This window comes from Xiphophorus couchianus, chromosome 10, assembly GCF_001444195.1.
Source record: "Xiphophorus couchianus chromosome 10, X_couchianus-1.0, whole genome shotgun sequence".
NCBI classification, from domain to species: Eukaryota; Metazoa; Chordata; class Actinopteri; order Cyprinodontiformes; family Poeciliidae; genus Xiphophorus; species Xiphophorus couchianus.
In genome coordinates, this window is record NC_040237.1 from 2,866,420 (window position 1) to 2,884,895 (window position 18,476).

Genomic DNA, 18,476 nt, shown 5'->3' on the forward strand with positions numbered 1-18,476 from the left:
ACTGACAGCAACTCCTCCCTATAACAATAGGCTGAAAGCAAAAAATCAAAGATTTGATGTATTTTCCAGAAAAAAAAAGTTTGAATACATGTAAGACACACCACCAAAAGAAGAAAGCAGAAAGGAGGATCTCAAATCCAAAAGGAGTATATGTAAATATAAACACTGATCAAGAGAAAACATTTCTATCACTTTACATTATTCTCAATTCTACAGAGTTCAATAGTTTAAATTTTCGTTTTTTTTTCTGGGGAGGTGCACAAAAGTGTGTGTGTGTGTGTGTGTGTGTACCCACACACCACACCCACACGCTCCCCTCTGCTGCTCACTCAACACTGTCAGTCATAGAGAGAGAAATAAATGGTCCAAGAAGGTGAAGAGTTTGTCAAAACTGCAACAGGAACACAATTTCTACAGTGGAACTTCAGAAGTTTAAAGTAAGAAAAAAACCTTACTTATTTGCACTTTATTCATGAAACAAGTCTTTAAAGCTTAATGTACATGTGTCACATCATTGATTACATCTCCTTCATTTTAATTAACACATTTTTTATCAATTTTCATTATATAATTTCTTATTTTAAATTGCTGTATATATGTTTATTTCTCAGATAAAAGGGAAGCTGAACATGTTGCTACGAAAGCTGAAGCTGTGCTCAAAAATTTCACCCCAGAGATTCCAGTTTCTCACCAAACATCTGACTCATGGCAAGACTACACTTCTTTACCTAATGTTGCAATCATCTGTCGGATTTGTGTGTACATTAGCATAGCAAAGTGGGACAACAACAATCAGATAAAAATACAAACAAAAATAAAACAGCTAATTTAAATAATTACTTAATAAATCTGATTTATTAAGTTTGGTTTCTAGTTTTGTCAGATTTTGTTGGCTTAAGAAATTTTATGTAAAAAATTATGATCTTGAACTTATCAGTTGCAGTCTAAAAGGTCTTAGCAGTATTTTCATTATTTTAATCCTAAAAAGTTCAACATGTTATTTTAATCTCTGTAAAAGAATATTGTGTAATGTACATATTTCAGAATATACGGAAAACGTCTGGAAGAAATACTAAGTGATGCTAAACTAGAAGAGTAGAAAACATGTTTTTTTATGAAAATGGATATACAGACTGGTGCAGTTACATTTAAACCATACACCTTTATAAAAGCTCTTAAGGTTTTTGTGTCCACAGAAATATTTCTGATAAAGTATGCCCTGGGTTTGTCCCTGATCCCTGTCCTCGTCCACTCAGGCGCCTCATTGGTGCAGAAAGATGTGTGGTGTCAGCAAAGGCTTTCTGTCTGCTTGCGTTGCTGATGTGGCAGTCACAAGGCCATTATTCCCAGTTTCCCTCAGATACAAAAAGATTTAAAACAAGACCTTCTCTCTCCTAGTCTCATTCATAGAAAAGAGCGATACAACCCAGTAAAGCATTCACAGCTTACAGAGTAAAGAAACTTTAGTTATAAATTGATAACTTTAACTTTTTTTTTAGTTTTGGATTAATAGTTTTGATTTTATTAGTCATAATAATAAAACCAGGTCTTTCAACTTGTCATTAATGGGGATATTATGGAACAAGGCAGCTAAAAGACTAGCAGAGAGCTAAGTTTGGAGTTTAAATCATGTCATCATCATTGATAAAATTTAGTAAATAAGCAAAAATGTTTCTATGTTTGATTTGAGAATCTTAGATTTCCTTATTGTTTACAGAATTCAGTAATAGAGTCCATGGCAGCTCCTTCGCACATCGCGGTGAACTGCGTAAGGCCAAGAGGATTGTGGTTAAACTAGGAAGCGCTGTGGTCACCCGTGGCGATGAATGTGGTCTGGCTCTGGGGCGACTGGCTTCAATTGTAGAGCAGGTGAGTCTCCAGTTACTACAGTTACATTTCTTTACTATAAATCAGCATAAAATTCACTTTATGGTCTCTTTTTTTTCATCAAAAACATATATTGATACAATTGATACCTTCTATCTAATGGTATATATCATTAGTTGGAAGGTATCAGTTGTATTTTTAACTGGTTGTGTTGCTGTTCAGGTGGCCATGCTGCAGAATCAGGGCAGGGAGATGATGATCGTCACCAGTGGAGCCGTGGCTTTTGGCAAGCAGAGGTTAAGACATGAGATCCTTCTGTCTCAAAGCGTCCGACAGGCGCTACATTCAGGAAACGGTCTGCATAAAGAGATGGTAAGGGAAATACTAGGAACATTGTGGAGCGTGTTAAAATTTAAAACTAGGATGTAATCCAAAGAATGCTGAGGTCCTTGTTTCTCCCCACATTCAGTGGGCAGTGCAGGTCGATAGTAGCCACACAGGCACACCCATTTGAAGGAAACAAACGCACCCAGTATAACACTTTCATTCTATTGGCTGAGAGGTTGCCAGGAGACGGTACTTTTTCATTCCAAGCGTGAGCAGGAAATGATTTGCAAGCGAGCAGAGTAAAGCGGAGATTTGAGCTGAACAGAGGCAAGTTTTGAGTGCGAGGAGAAAAGTTTGAGAAAGAACAGTGAATATTTGAAAGAGAGCAGACGTTTTGAGTACAAGTAACTACTAGTTTTGAGAAAAAAGGCATGAAGTCCTGCTTTCAAACTGAAAATGTAAGCACAAGTATTAAAAGTTTTGAGAACAAAAGACATGAAATCCTGCTTTCTGACTGAAAATGTGTGTTCTCGAATTATGGCAGAAAAATTCACCCATACATCTACAATAAATTGAACTTTGCACACTAATTCTTGCGTTTAAAAGCTGGGTGTCATTTTGGTTGCAGTTTGTCCCAGCGCTGGAGGCCCGAGCCTGCGCTGCGGCTGGACAGAGCGGGCTAATGGCTCTGTATGAAGCCATGTTCACTCAGTACAGCACATGCACTGCACAGGTACTCAGAAAACTTAATTCCTTGGCTCAAACATTTAAGAACTTTTATTTTATTTACCCTTTCTTTCTCTTAAATCCTTTTTGTTTCCTCAGGTTCTTGTGACGAATCTGGATTTCCACGATGATAAGAAGAGGCAGAACCTCAACAGCACTCTGCGGGAGCTGCTGCGCATGAACATCGTTCCCATCATCAACACCAATGATGCAGTGGTACCTCCACCAGAACCCAACAGCGACCTGCACGGGGTAAATGTACAGGCAGCATGGGGCGACCGATGGAAGTGCAACCATCTGTTACCATAATACAGATGGAAAATGAACCAATTACTAGTTGCAGTTCGTGTCTACTGCTCTGCTACTGTATATGCTGAATTTTCAAACCTGCCAAGATCAACATAAATGATGTATCCTTGAATGTAGAGTAGTGAGATCTAAGCAGAATATAAAAATTAGCAAATGTGTAGTCATACAAAATCCAAACAACCAATGACCTTGACACTCATTTTTGCACAATTTCTTCAGGTCATCCAGAGGGCTGATTTTTCTCATGCAACTCTTTCTTCTGCTCAGTCTACAAATTTATTTTTTGCTGGATTTAAACCTGTAATTAATTTATTAAAATGCTTATTTAAAATTAAATTACAAAAATAACTCTTTACTTTACCAAATATATAAAATATGCAGAGCTTTAATGAAGTACATAACTGTCTTAGAAAAACAGGTCATGAAAATAAGAATATTAATTCTTATTATTACTACTACTACTAATAATAATTCTTATTAATATAAAGATAATAATTATGATGCTAATGATATATTACTCATTATTAATACATAATACTAATTAATATGCAATCATTATATATTCCTTATCAATATAATTAATATATTGATAAGTATTTTATATATTGTTATGCAATTAATTATGTATTGTCTAACCCATAATCAGTGTGTGTGTATATACAGTATATATATACATATATATACTAATTATATATATACATATATATTTATATAATTATAAAATATATATATAACTTATATATATGTATATATAAGTTATATATTTATTTATTAAAATTTTTATAAAAATGTTATTTGAAAACGTTTTTATAATTTTTTTTACAAAAATATATATAATTATATATATATATATATATATATATATATATATATATATATATAATTATAAAATATATATAATTTATATATATATATAAAATCATGACCTGAATGACTGTTTCCCCGGCTGGGGAGTCTTGGAAGGTTCGAAAAGAAAAGCGTCAAAAAGTACTCAGACAACGTCCTCTCCTCCTGAACGCTACTTCTATCTATCTTTGTCAAAAACCTTCCTCATCCCTGTTGTAACCAAATATCCCACTCCAAAACTCAGGGGAAAAAACAAGCCGACAAACATCTTTTCTTGTACTTGTAAAACACAGTGTTGCAATTCGAAGAGCTAGTTGGATATGAACTGATGTCTTGAAATACAAGCATTCATAACCTCAGAAGTTCTTTGATGTAGGACCGCATGTCATAGATGTGGTCATAGGTACAATGAGCTCACTGAAGTTCTGGGGGAATGTCTTGCTTCTGCTCATTGCTATGGAAACGATCAGATCAGTTCTGCATGACCCAAGCTGTTAACCCTTTGCAATGGTGACACTTAATCATTCGAGGTGCCTTGATGGAAGTCGGAACGGGAGTATTGAACTATATATATATATATATATGTTTTTATATAATTATAAAAATATATATAATTATATATATATATATATATATACAGTACAGACCAAAAGTTTGGACACACCTTCTCATTGAATTCAATTAGAAAGTGTGTCCAAACTTTTGGTCTGTACTGTATATATAAAATTATATTTTTTTTTTAATAAAAAATTCCATACAAATTTTATAAAAAAAACAAATTTTATAATTTTTTTAAAATAAAAAAATATATAATTTATATATATATAAAATTACATATATTTTTATATAATTATAAAAATATAATATATATATGATAGTATATTAATACTAATATTAGCATTAATTTACTATTAATATTATTAATAACAATAGCAATAAAAATTTGTAGTAGTAATAAGAATGATTTTAAATATTAGTATTAATATACTAATATTAAAACATTTGTATTATTATTAGTATATCAATACTAATATTGTTGTTCATTATTATTATTGATACTTCAAATTTTTATTGTTGTTATTATTATTATGAACAAGTTCAAATGTTCTTCCAACAAAGAAGATGATTGTTGATATCAGAATGAACAGGATCAGATCAAACCCTGTTTCCATCATGGGAGAAGAAGTTTAGGTGTTTGAGGAATATAAACACTTTGGTGTTCAACTGGACAACAGTCTGGACAGGAGACGCAACAGTGAAGCGTCTATGAGAAGGGACAGAGCAGGCTGGGCTTCTGGAGGGAGCTAAGACCCTTCAAGGTTTGCAGCAAGATGCTGCAAACCTTCTATAACAGTGGTCCCCGACCTTTTTATCACCGTGGACCGGTTAAGGCTTGGCATTTTAACTGCCGCCCGGTGGGAGGGGTGCGGGGAGGGTGAACCGTCAGACAGGCTTCTGCATGTGCCCGCTAAAGTTTAGTTCACATGGCACCATTTTAATTCTTTTGCCCCGATTTCTTCCTTACGTCAATCTTAGAACGTTCTGAATGTGGCTTGCGATAATCGTAACCGATCATCCTGCTGTGTGGTGAGTTACGTAGAACGTTGGGACCGCTCCGATCTAAAATCGGGCATTTTCAACATGTTGATTGACTTGGCCCAACTATCGCGGCGCGTGGACCGGTACCGGCCCACGGCCCGGGGGTTGGGGACGACTGTTCTATAAGTCTGTTGTTGAGAGCGCCATCTGTTGGGGCAGCATCAGCCAAGGATCTAAAAAGATCCCTGGCAGAACCAGCCTGATAAAGAAGGCTGGTTCTGTTCTTGTTCTCTTCTGGGGATGTCCGTGGAACCACTGGAGATGATAATGCAGAGAAGGATTCTTCATAGGATCAAGAAAATTCTGGACAATCCTGACCATCCTCTTCACAAGGCTGTTTTGGAAGGGAAGAGCATCCATCCTCAGTCAGAGGCTTCTTCAGGTTCAGTGTGGTACCGACCGCTTCAAGAGATCTTTCCTGTCGACAGCCATCTTCAATGGCTCTTTGAAGAATCTTGATGAGCTACAACATTTAATTTTCTTTGGGATCAATAAAGTATTTTTGAATTTAAACTGAAACAGAAAATTTAACAGTGTAATTAAATTTAAAATTAAGCTCTCAATACTTGGCTTTATGATCCCAATAAATAAGCAAGTCCACAGGAAGAATATATAACAAATAAAAACAGGAAAAAACCACCATAGTACATAATAACCCAGGGAAGGCAAAATAAACACAAACTTAAAAACATTAACAAAAATGGCTCCCATATATTGTCGTTGTTTTTGTGGGAACACACATTTTCCTCAGTCAGGGAAGTTCGCTCATGGCTACTGTCTTCAATTGCCATCTTGATCAAAGCAAAAAACTTTTCAGACTCCAGAGTCCTTTTCACAGCAAACATCTGCAACTGTCAATCTTCCCAAAGTTTGCTCTTCGGGAAGATTGGCCAGATCGTTCCCTACGACAGTTGCCTGGACAGCGCCGTCTTCATGAGTAGGGTCTTCAATTGTTGTCGTCTTCAAGGCAGAAGTTGATCTTTCAGACTCAGCTGTCTCCTTTTCGGGAAGATTGGCCAGATCGTTCCCTGCGACAGTGGTCTGGACAGCGCTGTCTTCATGAGTAGGGTCTTCAATTGTCGTCTTCTTCAAGGCAGAAGTTGATCTTTCAGACTCGGCTGTCTCCTTTTTGGGAAGATTGGCCAGATCGTTCCCTGCGACAGTGGTCTGGACAGCGCTGTCTTCATGAGTAGTGTCTTCAGTTGTTGTCTTCTTCAAGGCAGAAGTTGATCTTTCAGACTCGGCTGTCTCCTTTTCGGGAAGATTGGCCAGATCGTTCCCTGCGACAGTGGTCTGGACAACTTCTGCAGCCGCAGTAGTTTGCTCTTCAGGAAGATTGGCCAGATCGTTCCCTGCGACAGTGGTCTGGACAGCGCTGTCTTCATGAGTAGGGTCTTCAATTGTCGTCTTCTTCAAGGCAGAAGTTGATCTTTCAGACTCGGCTGTCTCCTTTTCGGGAAGATTGGCCAGATCGTTCCCTGCGACAGTGGTCTGGACAGCGCTGTCTTCATGAGTAGGGTCTTCAGTTGTCGTCTTCTTCAAGGCAGAAGTTGATCTTTCAGACTCAGCGGTCTGAAATTCCCCAGCCAGGGATGTTTGGTTCTGAGCTGGGGATGGATCAAACAGATAAGAATCAATAATATCATAACCAGAGTAGCAAACTTCCTCAGCTGGGGAGCAAACTTCCCCAGCCGGGGAGGTTTGTTCCCCAGTCTTGGAAGGCTCGAAAAGAAAAGCGTCAAAAAGATCGTTCTCAGATGACGTCCTCTCCTCCTGATCGCTACTTCTATCTACAGTGCTACCAGGAAGCACTTTGTCAAAAACCTTCCTCATCCCTGTTGTAACCAAATATCCCACTCCAAAACTCAGGGGAAAAAACAAGCCGACAAACATCTTTTCCATACTGAAAATACTTGTAAAACACAGTGTTGCAATTCGAAGAGCTAGTTGGATATGAACTGATGTCTTGAAATACAAGCATTCATAACCTCAGAAGTTCTTTGATGTAGGACCGCATGTCATAGATGTGGTCATAGGTACAATGAGCTCACTGAAGTTCTGGGGGAATGTCTTGCTTCTGCTCATTGCTATGGAAACGATCAGATCAGTTCTGCATGACCCAAGCTGTTAACCCTTTGCAATGGTGACACTTAATCATTCGAGGTGCCTTGATGGAAGTCGGAAAGGGAGTATTGAACTGAGCGACTGAAATTGTTTTCCAAAGTTGTTTGGAATTTTTTTTTTAATAAAAAAAAAAAAAATAAAAAAATATATATACAGTATATATATATATTTTAATAAGCAGGACTGGAAGTGTCTCGTCTGCGGTTAGCATTTTACTGGCAGGACAGAATTATTCCTGAAAGAAAGATGGGTTTATAGTTTTTATAGTTGATGCGCTGAACAGGGAGCGTGCAAAAATCAGACCACTGGCTAAAATGAGCCAGTATTATAAGTGGCATTTTCTTTAATTCATCATCATGTTTGTTGACATAATTTCTTTACGGTTCGTTTTGCTCATCTCACATCCAGACTCGGATCACAAACTGAGCTTCAGCTGACATGAAAATCCTGAATCCCGTTTCTATTTTTTAACAGCGATCTGTTTTATAAGTATATTATAAGTCTGGCAGCCTGCCAGGCTTATAATACACTGGAGGAAACCCTGCTGTATGTGTAAATATATACATAACTATGATGGAAGATTTTGTGTCTGGCCAACCGTTTCTGTCTTAATTTGGGCTAAATGCCCCTGATCATTATCTTGCTTAAAGACCCAGTGACTAATTTAAAGTTTGCTTCTAGAGTCAAACTTAATTTAAGGTTGGATTGTTTTCATTACAAAATTCTGCTACTCCAATGAAAAGATTACTTTAGTCTTATTTACTCGTCTTTATTAGTGTGTGCTGTGCTTCTCTCAAAAAATATCTAGATGACCTGAAAGCTTGTGAACATCAGCAGTTTTCTGGTTCTTCAGGTGATCAGCATTAAGGACAACGACAGTCTGGCAGCGCGGCTGGCTGTGGAGATGAAGGCTGACCTGCTCATCTTGCTGTCTGATGTTGAAGGTATGAATGTCACCGCCACAATTTTGGGTTGAAGTTAAATAATAACACAGTCTGACTTTGCAACTCTGTGTCATTTGGAAACAGCAAATGCAAATCTGAATTTTCTATTTTCTGTTCACCTTGATGACACAGAATTCATTAGAATTACAAGTTTAACTGAAAGTTGGGATTTTAATTGTCTTTTGTTCTGATTGGTTGTCACAAACACATAGATAATCTTTAAAGCCTCAGAAATGCCTTAGGAATCTTTTAAATGTTGCTCTAGACAAAGCTAAGTAATTTAGTTTTTTTTTATTTTATAAATTTAAATGTCTTGTAATTCTAATAGTGAGTTCTAAAGTTCACTTTGCTGTGGTGTCCAAATGCACATACAAGTATTTATAAAACTTCACTCTTCAATATATGCTATTGGGGTTGGCCTGACAGGAGGTATTGCAGAGTTGCTAAGTGAACGTGGTTTACTAGTGTGATATGCATTCGTATTTTTCCTTTTTACTCTGATGCCCCACAATAAAATCAATATTTTCTGGTAAAATGTCTCTACTGAAACTTTATTTAACCCCTGGGGTTGAAATAGCAGGTTTCTGAGCTCTGACTGTTTCAGATTTATTGGTTTGGAAGAGTACAGTTTGAATTAGATCGTTTGTTTTTCAGGGCTGTACAATAGCCCACCTGGAACAAACGATGCTAAACTCATAGACATTTTCTACTCTGGAGACCAGCAGTCCATCACCTACGGGACAAAGTCCAGAGTTGGGATTGGAGGTATGGAGGCCAAGGTTTGTTACAAGTCTCTCTATCATTTGTAAGCATAAAATCATTTGCAAATTATTTCTGCTTATGAGAAAATGGAAATGCTAAAAGTATTTTTTTTTCTATGAGGACTTTAAGTGACCAGTTGCATTTCAAACAAGGAAAAAAATGTTTGGAGCTGAAAAGATTACATAGTTAAAACCAAAGGTGCTCTTAAATTCTATGACGTTTTATCTAACTCCTTGTTTTTGTCTTTCTTATGAGAAAGTAAAACTCGTTTAGCATTTGTGTAACTGAACTGTCTTGCAGGTTAAGGCAGCTCTTTGGGCGCTGCAAGGAGGCACCTCAGTGGTCATTGCAAACGGCACAAACCCCAAAATAACCGGCCAAGTAATCACTGACATAGTGGAGGGGAAGAAAGTGGGAACCTTCTTCTCTGAGGTCAAACCTGCTGGTATGTTTGAATAAGATCTTTTCCAAGCCAATATCTGGTTTTCTTTGAGGTCTGTTGATTCTAGTTTCATTTTTCCAGTGAAAGAGTATATAAATGCTTAGTTTGTTGTGTTAAAAAGATTTACTTCATTTATGCAAGGCAGCATATATCCATGACCTTGTAGGATAGAGGGATTCCTAGTTTTGATCCAAAAGTGAGTAAAGCAAATGTGATATTTCAGCATTTGACCTGCCAATTACCAATCAGAAATGACAACAAGAAAATGGACCCCAATTTCTGGCAGATTTCTTGGTGCATCTCGGTATCAGATCAGAGATTTTACATGACTGTCAGTCAGTCTCATCCTGGACTCTGTTCTTAGTTCCAGGTCCATCTGTGGAGGAGCAGACAGAAATGGCCAGAAACTCAGGAAGAATCCTGGCATCTCTTCATCCAGACCAGGTGATGAATGGATCTCAATCAAAACATGTCATCTTGTTGTTTCAATATGCCAATTTGCGTGTTGCAAACCTTCATTATTTGTAATTTTACTTGCTTTCCTACCTTACAGAGAAACTCTGTACTTTAGTAGACAGATCTGCCCCATGCTGAGCCTGTACTCTGTCTGTGTTTTGTTATCTGCAATGTCAGAGAAGCGAGATCATCTGCCATCTAGCAGAGCTGCTGACTGAAAGGAAAAATGAAATTCTGGCTGCAAACAAGATGGACATGAAGATGGCTGTCAGTGCAGGTAACAGGACCATTTAGAAAAGACAGTGCTGACCAAGAGCTTACATTGAAGTAAAAATGTAAGTTTATATCTATTTATGTGAGCATACTACATCTGTTTTTGTCAGTTTTCTCTGACGTAGCCTAATTTTTGATGCTGGTTTAAAGCAATACAGGACTCTACAGTGGAAAACTCAACCAGCTCTTTCAAGCTTTTTTCAGTTTTTCTTGGCAAAAGTATTAGTAAAGGAATCGCCTGAAACATCAGTGTAGCTGCACTTTTACTTTGGCTTACAGTGGGCAACAGTGTCGTAGCGGCTCTGTGAAAAAACATGGTTTTATTTGTTGGATTTCATGCCAGAAAAGAAGAAATCTTTCAAATAAACACATCTTCAGTTTCTAGCAGGTTTGATCATTGTAAAATCCAGCGTATTTCGGCAGCATAGAGGAGTTTGTGCATGAAACATTCTGTCAGCCATTCTGTCTGTATTGTGCCATACAGCCACCAAATTCAACATTTAATTTTGATGCAAAAATTTCAAAAATTTTAGCCGTATAAAATCAAACTCTTGAACCAACAACATTCCTAACCTCACCACAGTTTCCCTTCTCCCCATAATTTGACCTTTGACCAGGACGTTTGCCTTCAGCCATGTTGAAGCGTCTCAGCCTGTCATCAGTTAAGCTAAGTAGTTTAGCCGTCGGTCTGCATCAGATCGCCAAGGCGGCTCAGGACAGCGTTGGGCGTGTGGTGCGAAGAACAAGGGTGGCTCCCAGTTTAGAGCTTGAGCAGGTCACGGTTCCCATCGGGGTTCTTCTGGTCATCTTTGAAGCCCGTCCTGACTGCCTGCCACAGGTAAAATTATAGGACAAAGTTGAGTATCTTCTTAAAAAATGTGGAAAGACAAAAAGGTGTGAGGTCCAGACTTGTTTCTCTGTTGCAAGCAAGCAATCTAAACTGTATCCTAATATTCTTAAAGCATCAAAGGCCTGTTTTTGGAATGTTGCACCTTTTTTCTTCATCAAGGTCTCTGCTCTGGCAATAGCCAGTGGGAATGCTCTTCTCTTAAAGGGTGGCAAAGAAGCTGCCAACACCAACCGTGTCCTGCACCAGCTCACTCAGGAAGCCCTTTCTCTGCATGGCGTCAGAGAGGCGGTACAGATGGTAAAACTGTTTCTATTCATCTATTAATGACGTATACAAACCCTGTGCAATCATTATATGTAGAGTAGAGGGACTTATGGGTCCATGTCTGCCATATCTGCCTGTTTTTCTAAGCAGGCAGAATTTTGTGTTCAGCCTTCTTCAGTCATTACTTTGTAGAACCAATTTTGCTCACTAGATTACTTCTGGATTTTATTTAGGGGTATCAGTGAAGTTAAAACAAAAGGAATCCAGAGTTTTTAGATTTTTGTTAGATTAAAATATTTTGTTTTGTTCTTTCACATAAAAGAATTTGTAAAATGTAGCGTAATCTGACATTTTAAAACAAAGGAGTTGGAAAACATTTGCACGGCACTATAAACGTTTGTCTTCTGGTGCTCCTTTCCAGGTGAACACTCATGAGGAAGTAGAGGATCTTTGCCGACTGGACAAGGTGATTGACTTGATCGTCCCCCGAGGTTCGTCACAGCTGGTGCGGGACATTCAGCGAGCAGCCAAGGGCATCCCAGTCCTGGGCCACAGCGAGGGAATCTGCCACGTCTACGTTGATGCAGACGCTGATGTTGATAAAGTCATAAAAATCGGTCTGTAAATCCAGCTCACAAAGTCTAAAATTTCCTTTTTATTCTCACAAACTAATAATACTGTTTCTAACATTAGTGAGGTGTAGTATATTCAGAGTTTAGTGCACCTGAAATGCAGTTTTCCCATCTGTTTTTCCCAATCAGTGAGAGACTCCAAGTGTGACTATCCAGCTGCATGCAATTCAATGGAAACTTTGCTAATTCACCGAGAAATCCTCAGGACTCCAATGTTTGACAAGATAATTGAAATGCTGCGCATTGAACAGGTAAGAGAAATATTATAAATCCTGTAGAAAACCTGTGGGGTGAACTGAAGAAATCATAGGTTACCACTCAGGACAATCCAATGGAGTACTAAAACTGATGATTTTGGCAAAAACATGTATTTTTGATGTGTTTTTTTCCCCACTTAGTAAATATACTTACATTAAAAGTTGAGGATTTTGTTGGAGGGTATTGTAAAGATAAAGATACACATACATTCCATAAAGTGTCTTTTAAGGTTGTGTTTTTCATATTTGCAAATAGAAAGGGTCTTTGGTAATGTCAATGTTGTGGTTACTCTAATTCTAATATCCTCCAACAGACAAATTTGACTGACAGAAATCAAATTCAAAGGACTTTTCATATCTGGAAGGGAACAATTCATGTTTAAATATTAGGTGAATAAATAAATTCAATCTCTAGACATTTGTGCTTCTGTTTTTTATGTTATATGTAGCTCACATTTGCAAAATACATGTAGCACAACCTGATTTCTTAAAGTACTTTATTCCAAAATTGATCAAAAACTAACTAGTTCTAGTGAAGTAATGTTTTGTGTGGTTTCATCAGGTGAAGATTCATTCAGGCCCACGCTTTGCTTCCTACCTGACCTTCAGTCCGTCAGAAGCCAGCTCCCTACGCACAGAGTACAGCGACTTGGAGTGTTGCTTGGAGGTGGTGGACGGCGTGGAGGAGGCTGTGGAGCACATACACAAGTACGGAAGCTCCCACACTGATGTTATCGTCACAGAAAACAGTGAGTGGAGCAGTGATTTTACTGTTACGTGTATTTTATGTCAGCATGACTACGTAAAGCTACACTAGCTCTTCAAGAAGGGAATATTACTTTGTAGCTAATGAATAAACTCTCCCTTACATGTCACTTAATGAGCAGTGACTATCTCTTGTTAGGATGAGTGCACACCTTCACTGTGTGGGTCCAGCATTGGATATTCTGATGTGAATATTTTAGTTGGTTATAACAACAGTAGCTGCATTTTTCTTTTAGGTGTCAACAAAGTGCTAAGCACACATTTCTACTTTGATGATCAACTGACGGAGTGGAGGATGAATTACTGCCATCTAGTGGCCAAAAAAGATACTGCGCTCCAACCGACCCTTATTTCATTGCTTTCAGTGTAAAGATGATAAATTAGACTGCCAGTAAAAACTTCTAGTTCATATATTGATTTGTTACTAAGAATTGCATATTTTAAATGTTTATTTCTGTTCATTTTTTAAAATAATTCTGGATTACAGCTAATAAAAACCCAAACTCACTTACTGATAAATCTAGAAAAACGCATAAAACCAATAAAATATATATATATATTTTTATGTGAGAATAGTTCTCTCCTGAAAAGTACACCCATGTACTCTACAGTATATGTCATCACTGATTGCTGAAACTTCACACCTGACCTCAAACAAATTGGATTCTGTGCATCTTCATTTCTCCTCCAGTCTGTTGGACTCTGATTTCCAAATGATTTGGACTACTAACTAACAGCATGGCTCTTTTTTCACCTTTCTGTTCCAAAACATTACTCTTAAGGTTGTGGTTGTTACTGTTGCCTGTGCACACTTCTTCCTTCCACTAAACTTCCTATTCTATGCTTAAATGCCAAACTCAATGGCCAATCACCTTCTTTAACAACAACAACAAGAATGTAAGTTGAGTAATTTAGTTCATTAGTCAGACATAAACAAACTACATCACAAACTATAGGGTTAGGGTGCGTATGTAATATACTAACTTTAATTTAGTTACTGGAAAAAAAGTGTTTTAATAATGTTCAAATTTATTAAGATGCATTTATACTATAATAAACTCACGAAGAATGGGTGTCTAAAAGGTTAGCTGGATCAAATCAGTCATTTATGTTACTGTCACGAGATGCTTGTGGCAAATTTACAGCTAAGTTGGCTTTAAATACTATTTAAAATTTTATTCAATTCTACAGTTTTTGCCGCTTGCTTTCACCAAAATGAGCTTTCTGTGATAAAAACTAATGTGCTGCAGCAGTAGGGTCTACTTTTAGTTAGTGTCCATTTTTTTTACGTGGATCTTTTCATGATTGTCGTGATGGCATGAAGTGTGGCTTTATGCATGTTAGTGAATTCAGTGTTTTACCTGAAATATGTGTGATATCCTCTGCTTAGAAGTTGAAATCCAGGATGTAGGGTTGCTTCAGTAAATGTTCTTTTTTTTCCAGAGGAGACGGCTGAACGGTTTCTGCAGCAACTGGACAGTGCTTGTGTTTTCTGGAATGCCAGCTCTCGTTTTGCTGACGGATATCGCTTTGGACTTGGTTAGTAACTTTTAATCTTTTACAAATTCAAGTGTTTTCCAATCAGAAGGCTCGCTTTGAATTGTGGGAAAGATGGTTTAATTTTTTTTAGATTACGCAGATTTTTGTAATTGCTTTAAATTGTCACTCTGCAATGATTTTCTGCATTTTGTTAAACTGTTTAAACATTTTATTATGTAGACATCCGATGCTTACTAACTGTAGTTTAGGAATTGTTTTGTTCTCACTTAAACCTCGAATAGCTAAATGCCATGAATTTAAGTGGTAATTCAATTAAAACTGCCAAATCAGAACCTTTCTTGACCCTTTTTTAAAATATAATTTGTGGAGGACATAATGAAAATAAAACAAGTGATGATAAATCCCAACTATGTACTCCTATGTTATAAAAACTATAAAGAAAAACCTAAATTTTAAAGAAAAATTGTAGGAACCTTTTACTACTAACTGCTGTGAAAGGTTGTACTGGCTCCTGAAGACATTGACTTTCCATGTTGACTTCAACGTTGAAATGTGTTTTTGTACATTTGGTTTTTTAACCATTTATGACCTAAATTTCAAATCTCTGCCTGGTTATTTTTGCTTTTTTTAATTGTATGCAGTTCTTTAAATGTCCTCTGAGTAAATATAGTTACCCATTTCTCCATACCAACAGGAACTTTCAACGTCAAGCAAGTTATTTTTTGCAATTTATTGTCTATTTAAAGAGCGCCCCTCAGATCACCGTTGGAATTTTTCAGATAGCGCAACGTGTGGCGGAATTACGGTACTGCAAATTTAGCTGGATCGTTGCCGACACGTTCGGTCTGGAAGGGTTAAACTGGCAAAGACCAGATCAGTGACCTAATATTTAAAACTGTAAAGCATTGACAAAAAGTGTAAATTTCCTCCAGCAACTGTCATTCCATCAGTACAGTTTGTTTTGTTGTCGTTGTGTTTGTTTTGGCGTACAGGAGCAGAGGTCGGCATTAGCACAGCCCGTATTCACGCCCGGGGCCCTGTCGGCCTTGAGGGACTCCTCACCACCAAGTGGGTCCTGAGAGGCGATGGTCACACGGTGGCTGATTTCTCTGAGAGTGGCAGCAGGAAGTATCTCCATGAAAACATCCCTGTTGAGCAGAATTTAACTGGACACAGAGACAGCAACTAGCGTTCATGTTAGCTTCGTTTTTGTGTCCTGTCTCCAAAGCTCTAATTGATGTTTTATAAGCCGCTTAACCAAAACTGTAATATTTATTTTTTGGTTCACATAATTCTCTTTCAATGACAGAGTTTATAAATATTTTTTTTCTGTTAATTCCATAACAATTTAGCAGCATGCTAAATCACCAAAATGCCTAAATGAAGGATTATTTTTGGAGTGCCACAAGGTTCAGTGACTGGGTCAATTCTCTTTATTATACATAATGTTCTTCCACTTGGTAAAATCATTAAATACATTTAAATATAGCTGATGACATTCAGCTACGTTTATCCAATCAGTTAAATAGATTATAGGCATGTCTTAGAGACATAAAAACCGGGATGACATTAAACTTTCTGCTTTAAATTCTGCTTTTAAAAGACAGAATTTCTCAGATTAGATTATTTGAAAAATAAACTGCTTGGTTTGTTTTTATGGCCTCTGATAATAAAGTAAATAATAATAGTTATATAGTTGAGCAGACCATGTAATTTAAATATCTTATTAAACAGGTTTCTAGGATTTCTTGCTTTCATATTTAGAATGTCCCAAAATGAAATTCCCTGAAGCTGGAAAAACTAGCCCATGCATTTGTTACTTCAAGGCTGGACTACTATAATTGTTTACTATCAGGATATCCACAAAATGCTGTTAAAAGCTTCAGCTGCTACAAAATGTTGAAAAGAGAGTTCATATTTCTTCCATTTTAGCTTCTGTTCATTGGCTTTATGTTAAATCTGGAATGTAATTCAAGATTCTCCCTCTTACAAATATGTAATAATCAAGCTTCGCCATACATCAGAGATCTGATAGTTTTATTTGCTTCTAACAGAGGACTTTGCCCTGAGACTTAAGGTTTGCTGCTGGTTCCTAAAAGTAGAATGGGAGGCAGTTCCTTTAGGATCCTCTCCTGATAATTAAAAGCAAACATTCAGGTAGTTTTATACAAAAACAAAGAAAACATTCAAATTAAATGACACAATTATGAGTAGTTTTAGTGAGATTTTTATGTTAAGACATTTGAAAATGTTTTAAACTTCCAGAGAAGAAGGAAAAGGGGATAGTAATGTGAAATCAGAGGATTTTTAGTTACATTTGGCTTAATTTTTCTGTTGAAACAAAAGTAGCTGTGAAACAGCTACTTGTAGTGATTGTGTTTGTTTTCTACGTAATTCAACCAGCTGCAAAGAAAATTTCCCTAAAAAGACAGTAATAAAGTGAATGCTGTGAAACAAGAAACATTTTGTCTGCTTTAATTTTCAGACTCTGATTTCTGGATTCAACTGCACATTTCCATGCAAATATTCTTTCACTTGCTTTGTTTCCAGTTTAAGAATTCATGTTTCGGCATTTCTTTAAGCAATTTTGGAAAAATTAGACACTGGATAATTTCAGGTATAACAAATCTGATTTAAGCTTTACAAACTGATTGTTTTTACATGTCTTTTTTAAAAATAAAATACTGTGACAAGGACAAATAATCATAGATTTTTTTCACATTTATTTTTTTATTTATTTGTTGTTGCCAGCTGTGCTCATTTTTGAATGTTTTGCTGCTTTCCTGCTTGTTCCTCGTGGTGCCCAGAGCCTCTGTCAGAGCTGGGGAGGCTAACTGACAAGCCTTCCTCTTTAAAGCTGCAGGGCTGAATGAGACTGCTGTTAAGTGAAGCTCTGTAACGCTTCAGTTTCTGAGCTCCTTTGTGATGTCTCCGCGATGCACGTTTAAGGTTTGGTTTTTGGTTCTTTAATGAGAGTAATGTAGAATAAAAAAAAAAGTTGAGGAAGAATATTTGGGGTTTCTTTTTCCTACTTTCTTTGATTTCCTTTTGTTCCTACTGTTGAAGTGTTGAGGATTTTTACATGTATGCTCATTGCTGTCCTGGCTCTAGTCTTTCTACTTTTACAAAGAACACAAATTAACGCGAAGGAGGGGGAAGAGAAGTCATGCTGATCAGAAAAACAGATGTCTAAAAGGGGGCCTTCTTAAAGTTGCCCATAGGGAAATTTGCGTTGCTGGAAGTGGGGCAAAGGAAGATGGAAGACAATACTACAGAGGTTTAATTATCCAGCCATCAGAAATGAAAAGAGAGACGAGGAGAACTGAGACTAATAATGGAATCACAGACTTATGTTCTGGGTTTCTTCTGTTTCTACCCCCATCTTTCTCTCTTTTCTATCATCTAAAGAATTCATTCTCCAAAATGCACTACTTACCCTTCAATCAGCTTCCTGTCATAAGTCCAAAGGGTTCAGAGATGAAGAAGAAGAGGAGAAAACGCGGATCTCACTTTTTTGGCTTTTTTATGTGCGAAGCGATTGAAAACATCATAACTAGAGGTAGAAAAGGAACA

The 18,476-nt window shown here is 37.1% G+C and overlaps 1 protein-coding gene across 1 annotated transcript; it reads left to right on the forward strand.

The window, feature by feature from the left end:
- The first annotated feature begins 1,722 nt into the window (after window positions 1-1,722).
- aldh18a1 (aldehyde dehydrogenase 18 family, member A1) lies at window positions 1,723-17,364 on the forward strand. The gene is made up of 16 exons (XM_028029146.1): window positions 1,723-1,869; window positions 2,050-2,199; window positions 2,783-2,887; window positions 2,980-3,138; window positions 8,612-8,702; window positions 9,357-9,481; window positions 9,765-9,909; window positions 10,271-10,350; window positions 10,540-10,639; window positions 11,253-11,473; window positions 11,645-11,782; window positions 12,171-12,366; window positions 12,511-12,632; window positions 13,201-13,387; window positions 14,847-14,942; window positions 15,896-17,364. Exons 2-16 carry the CDS (start codon window positions 2,056-2,058, stop codon window positions 16,090-16,092), a joined length of 2,106 nt encoding a protein of 701 aa, XP_027884947.1. The 5' UTR covers window positions 1,723-1,869; window positions 2,050-2,055; the 3' UTR covers window positions 16,093-17,364.
- The last annotated feature ends 1,112 nt before the right edge of the window (window positions 17,365-18,476 follow it).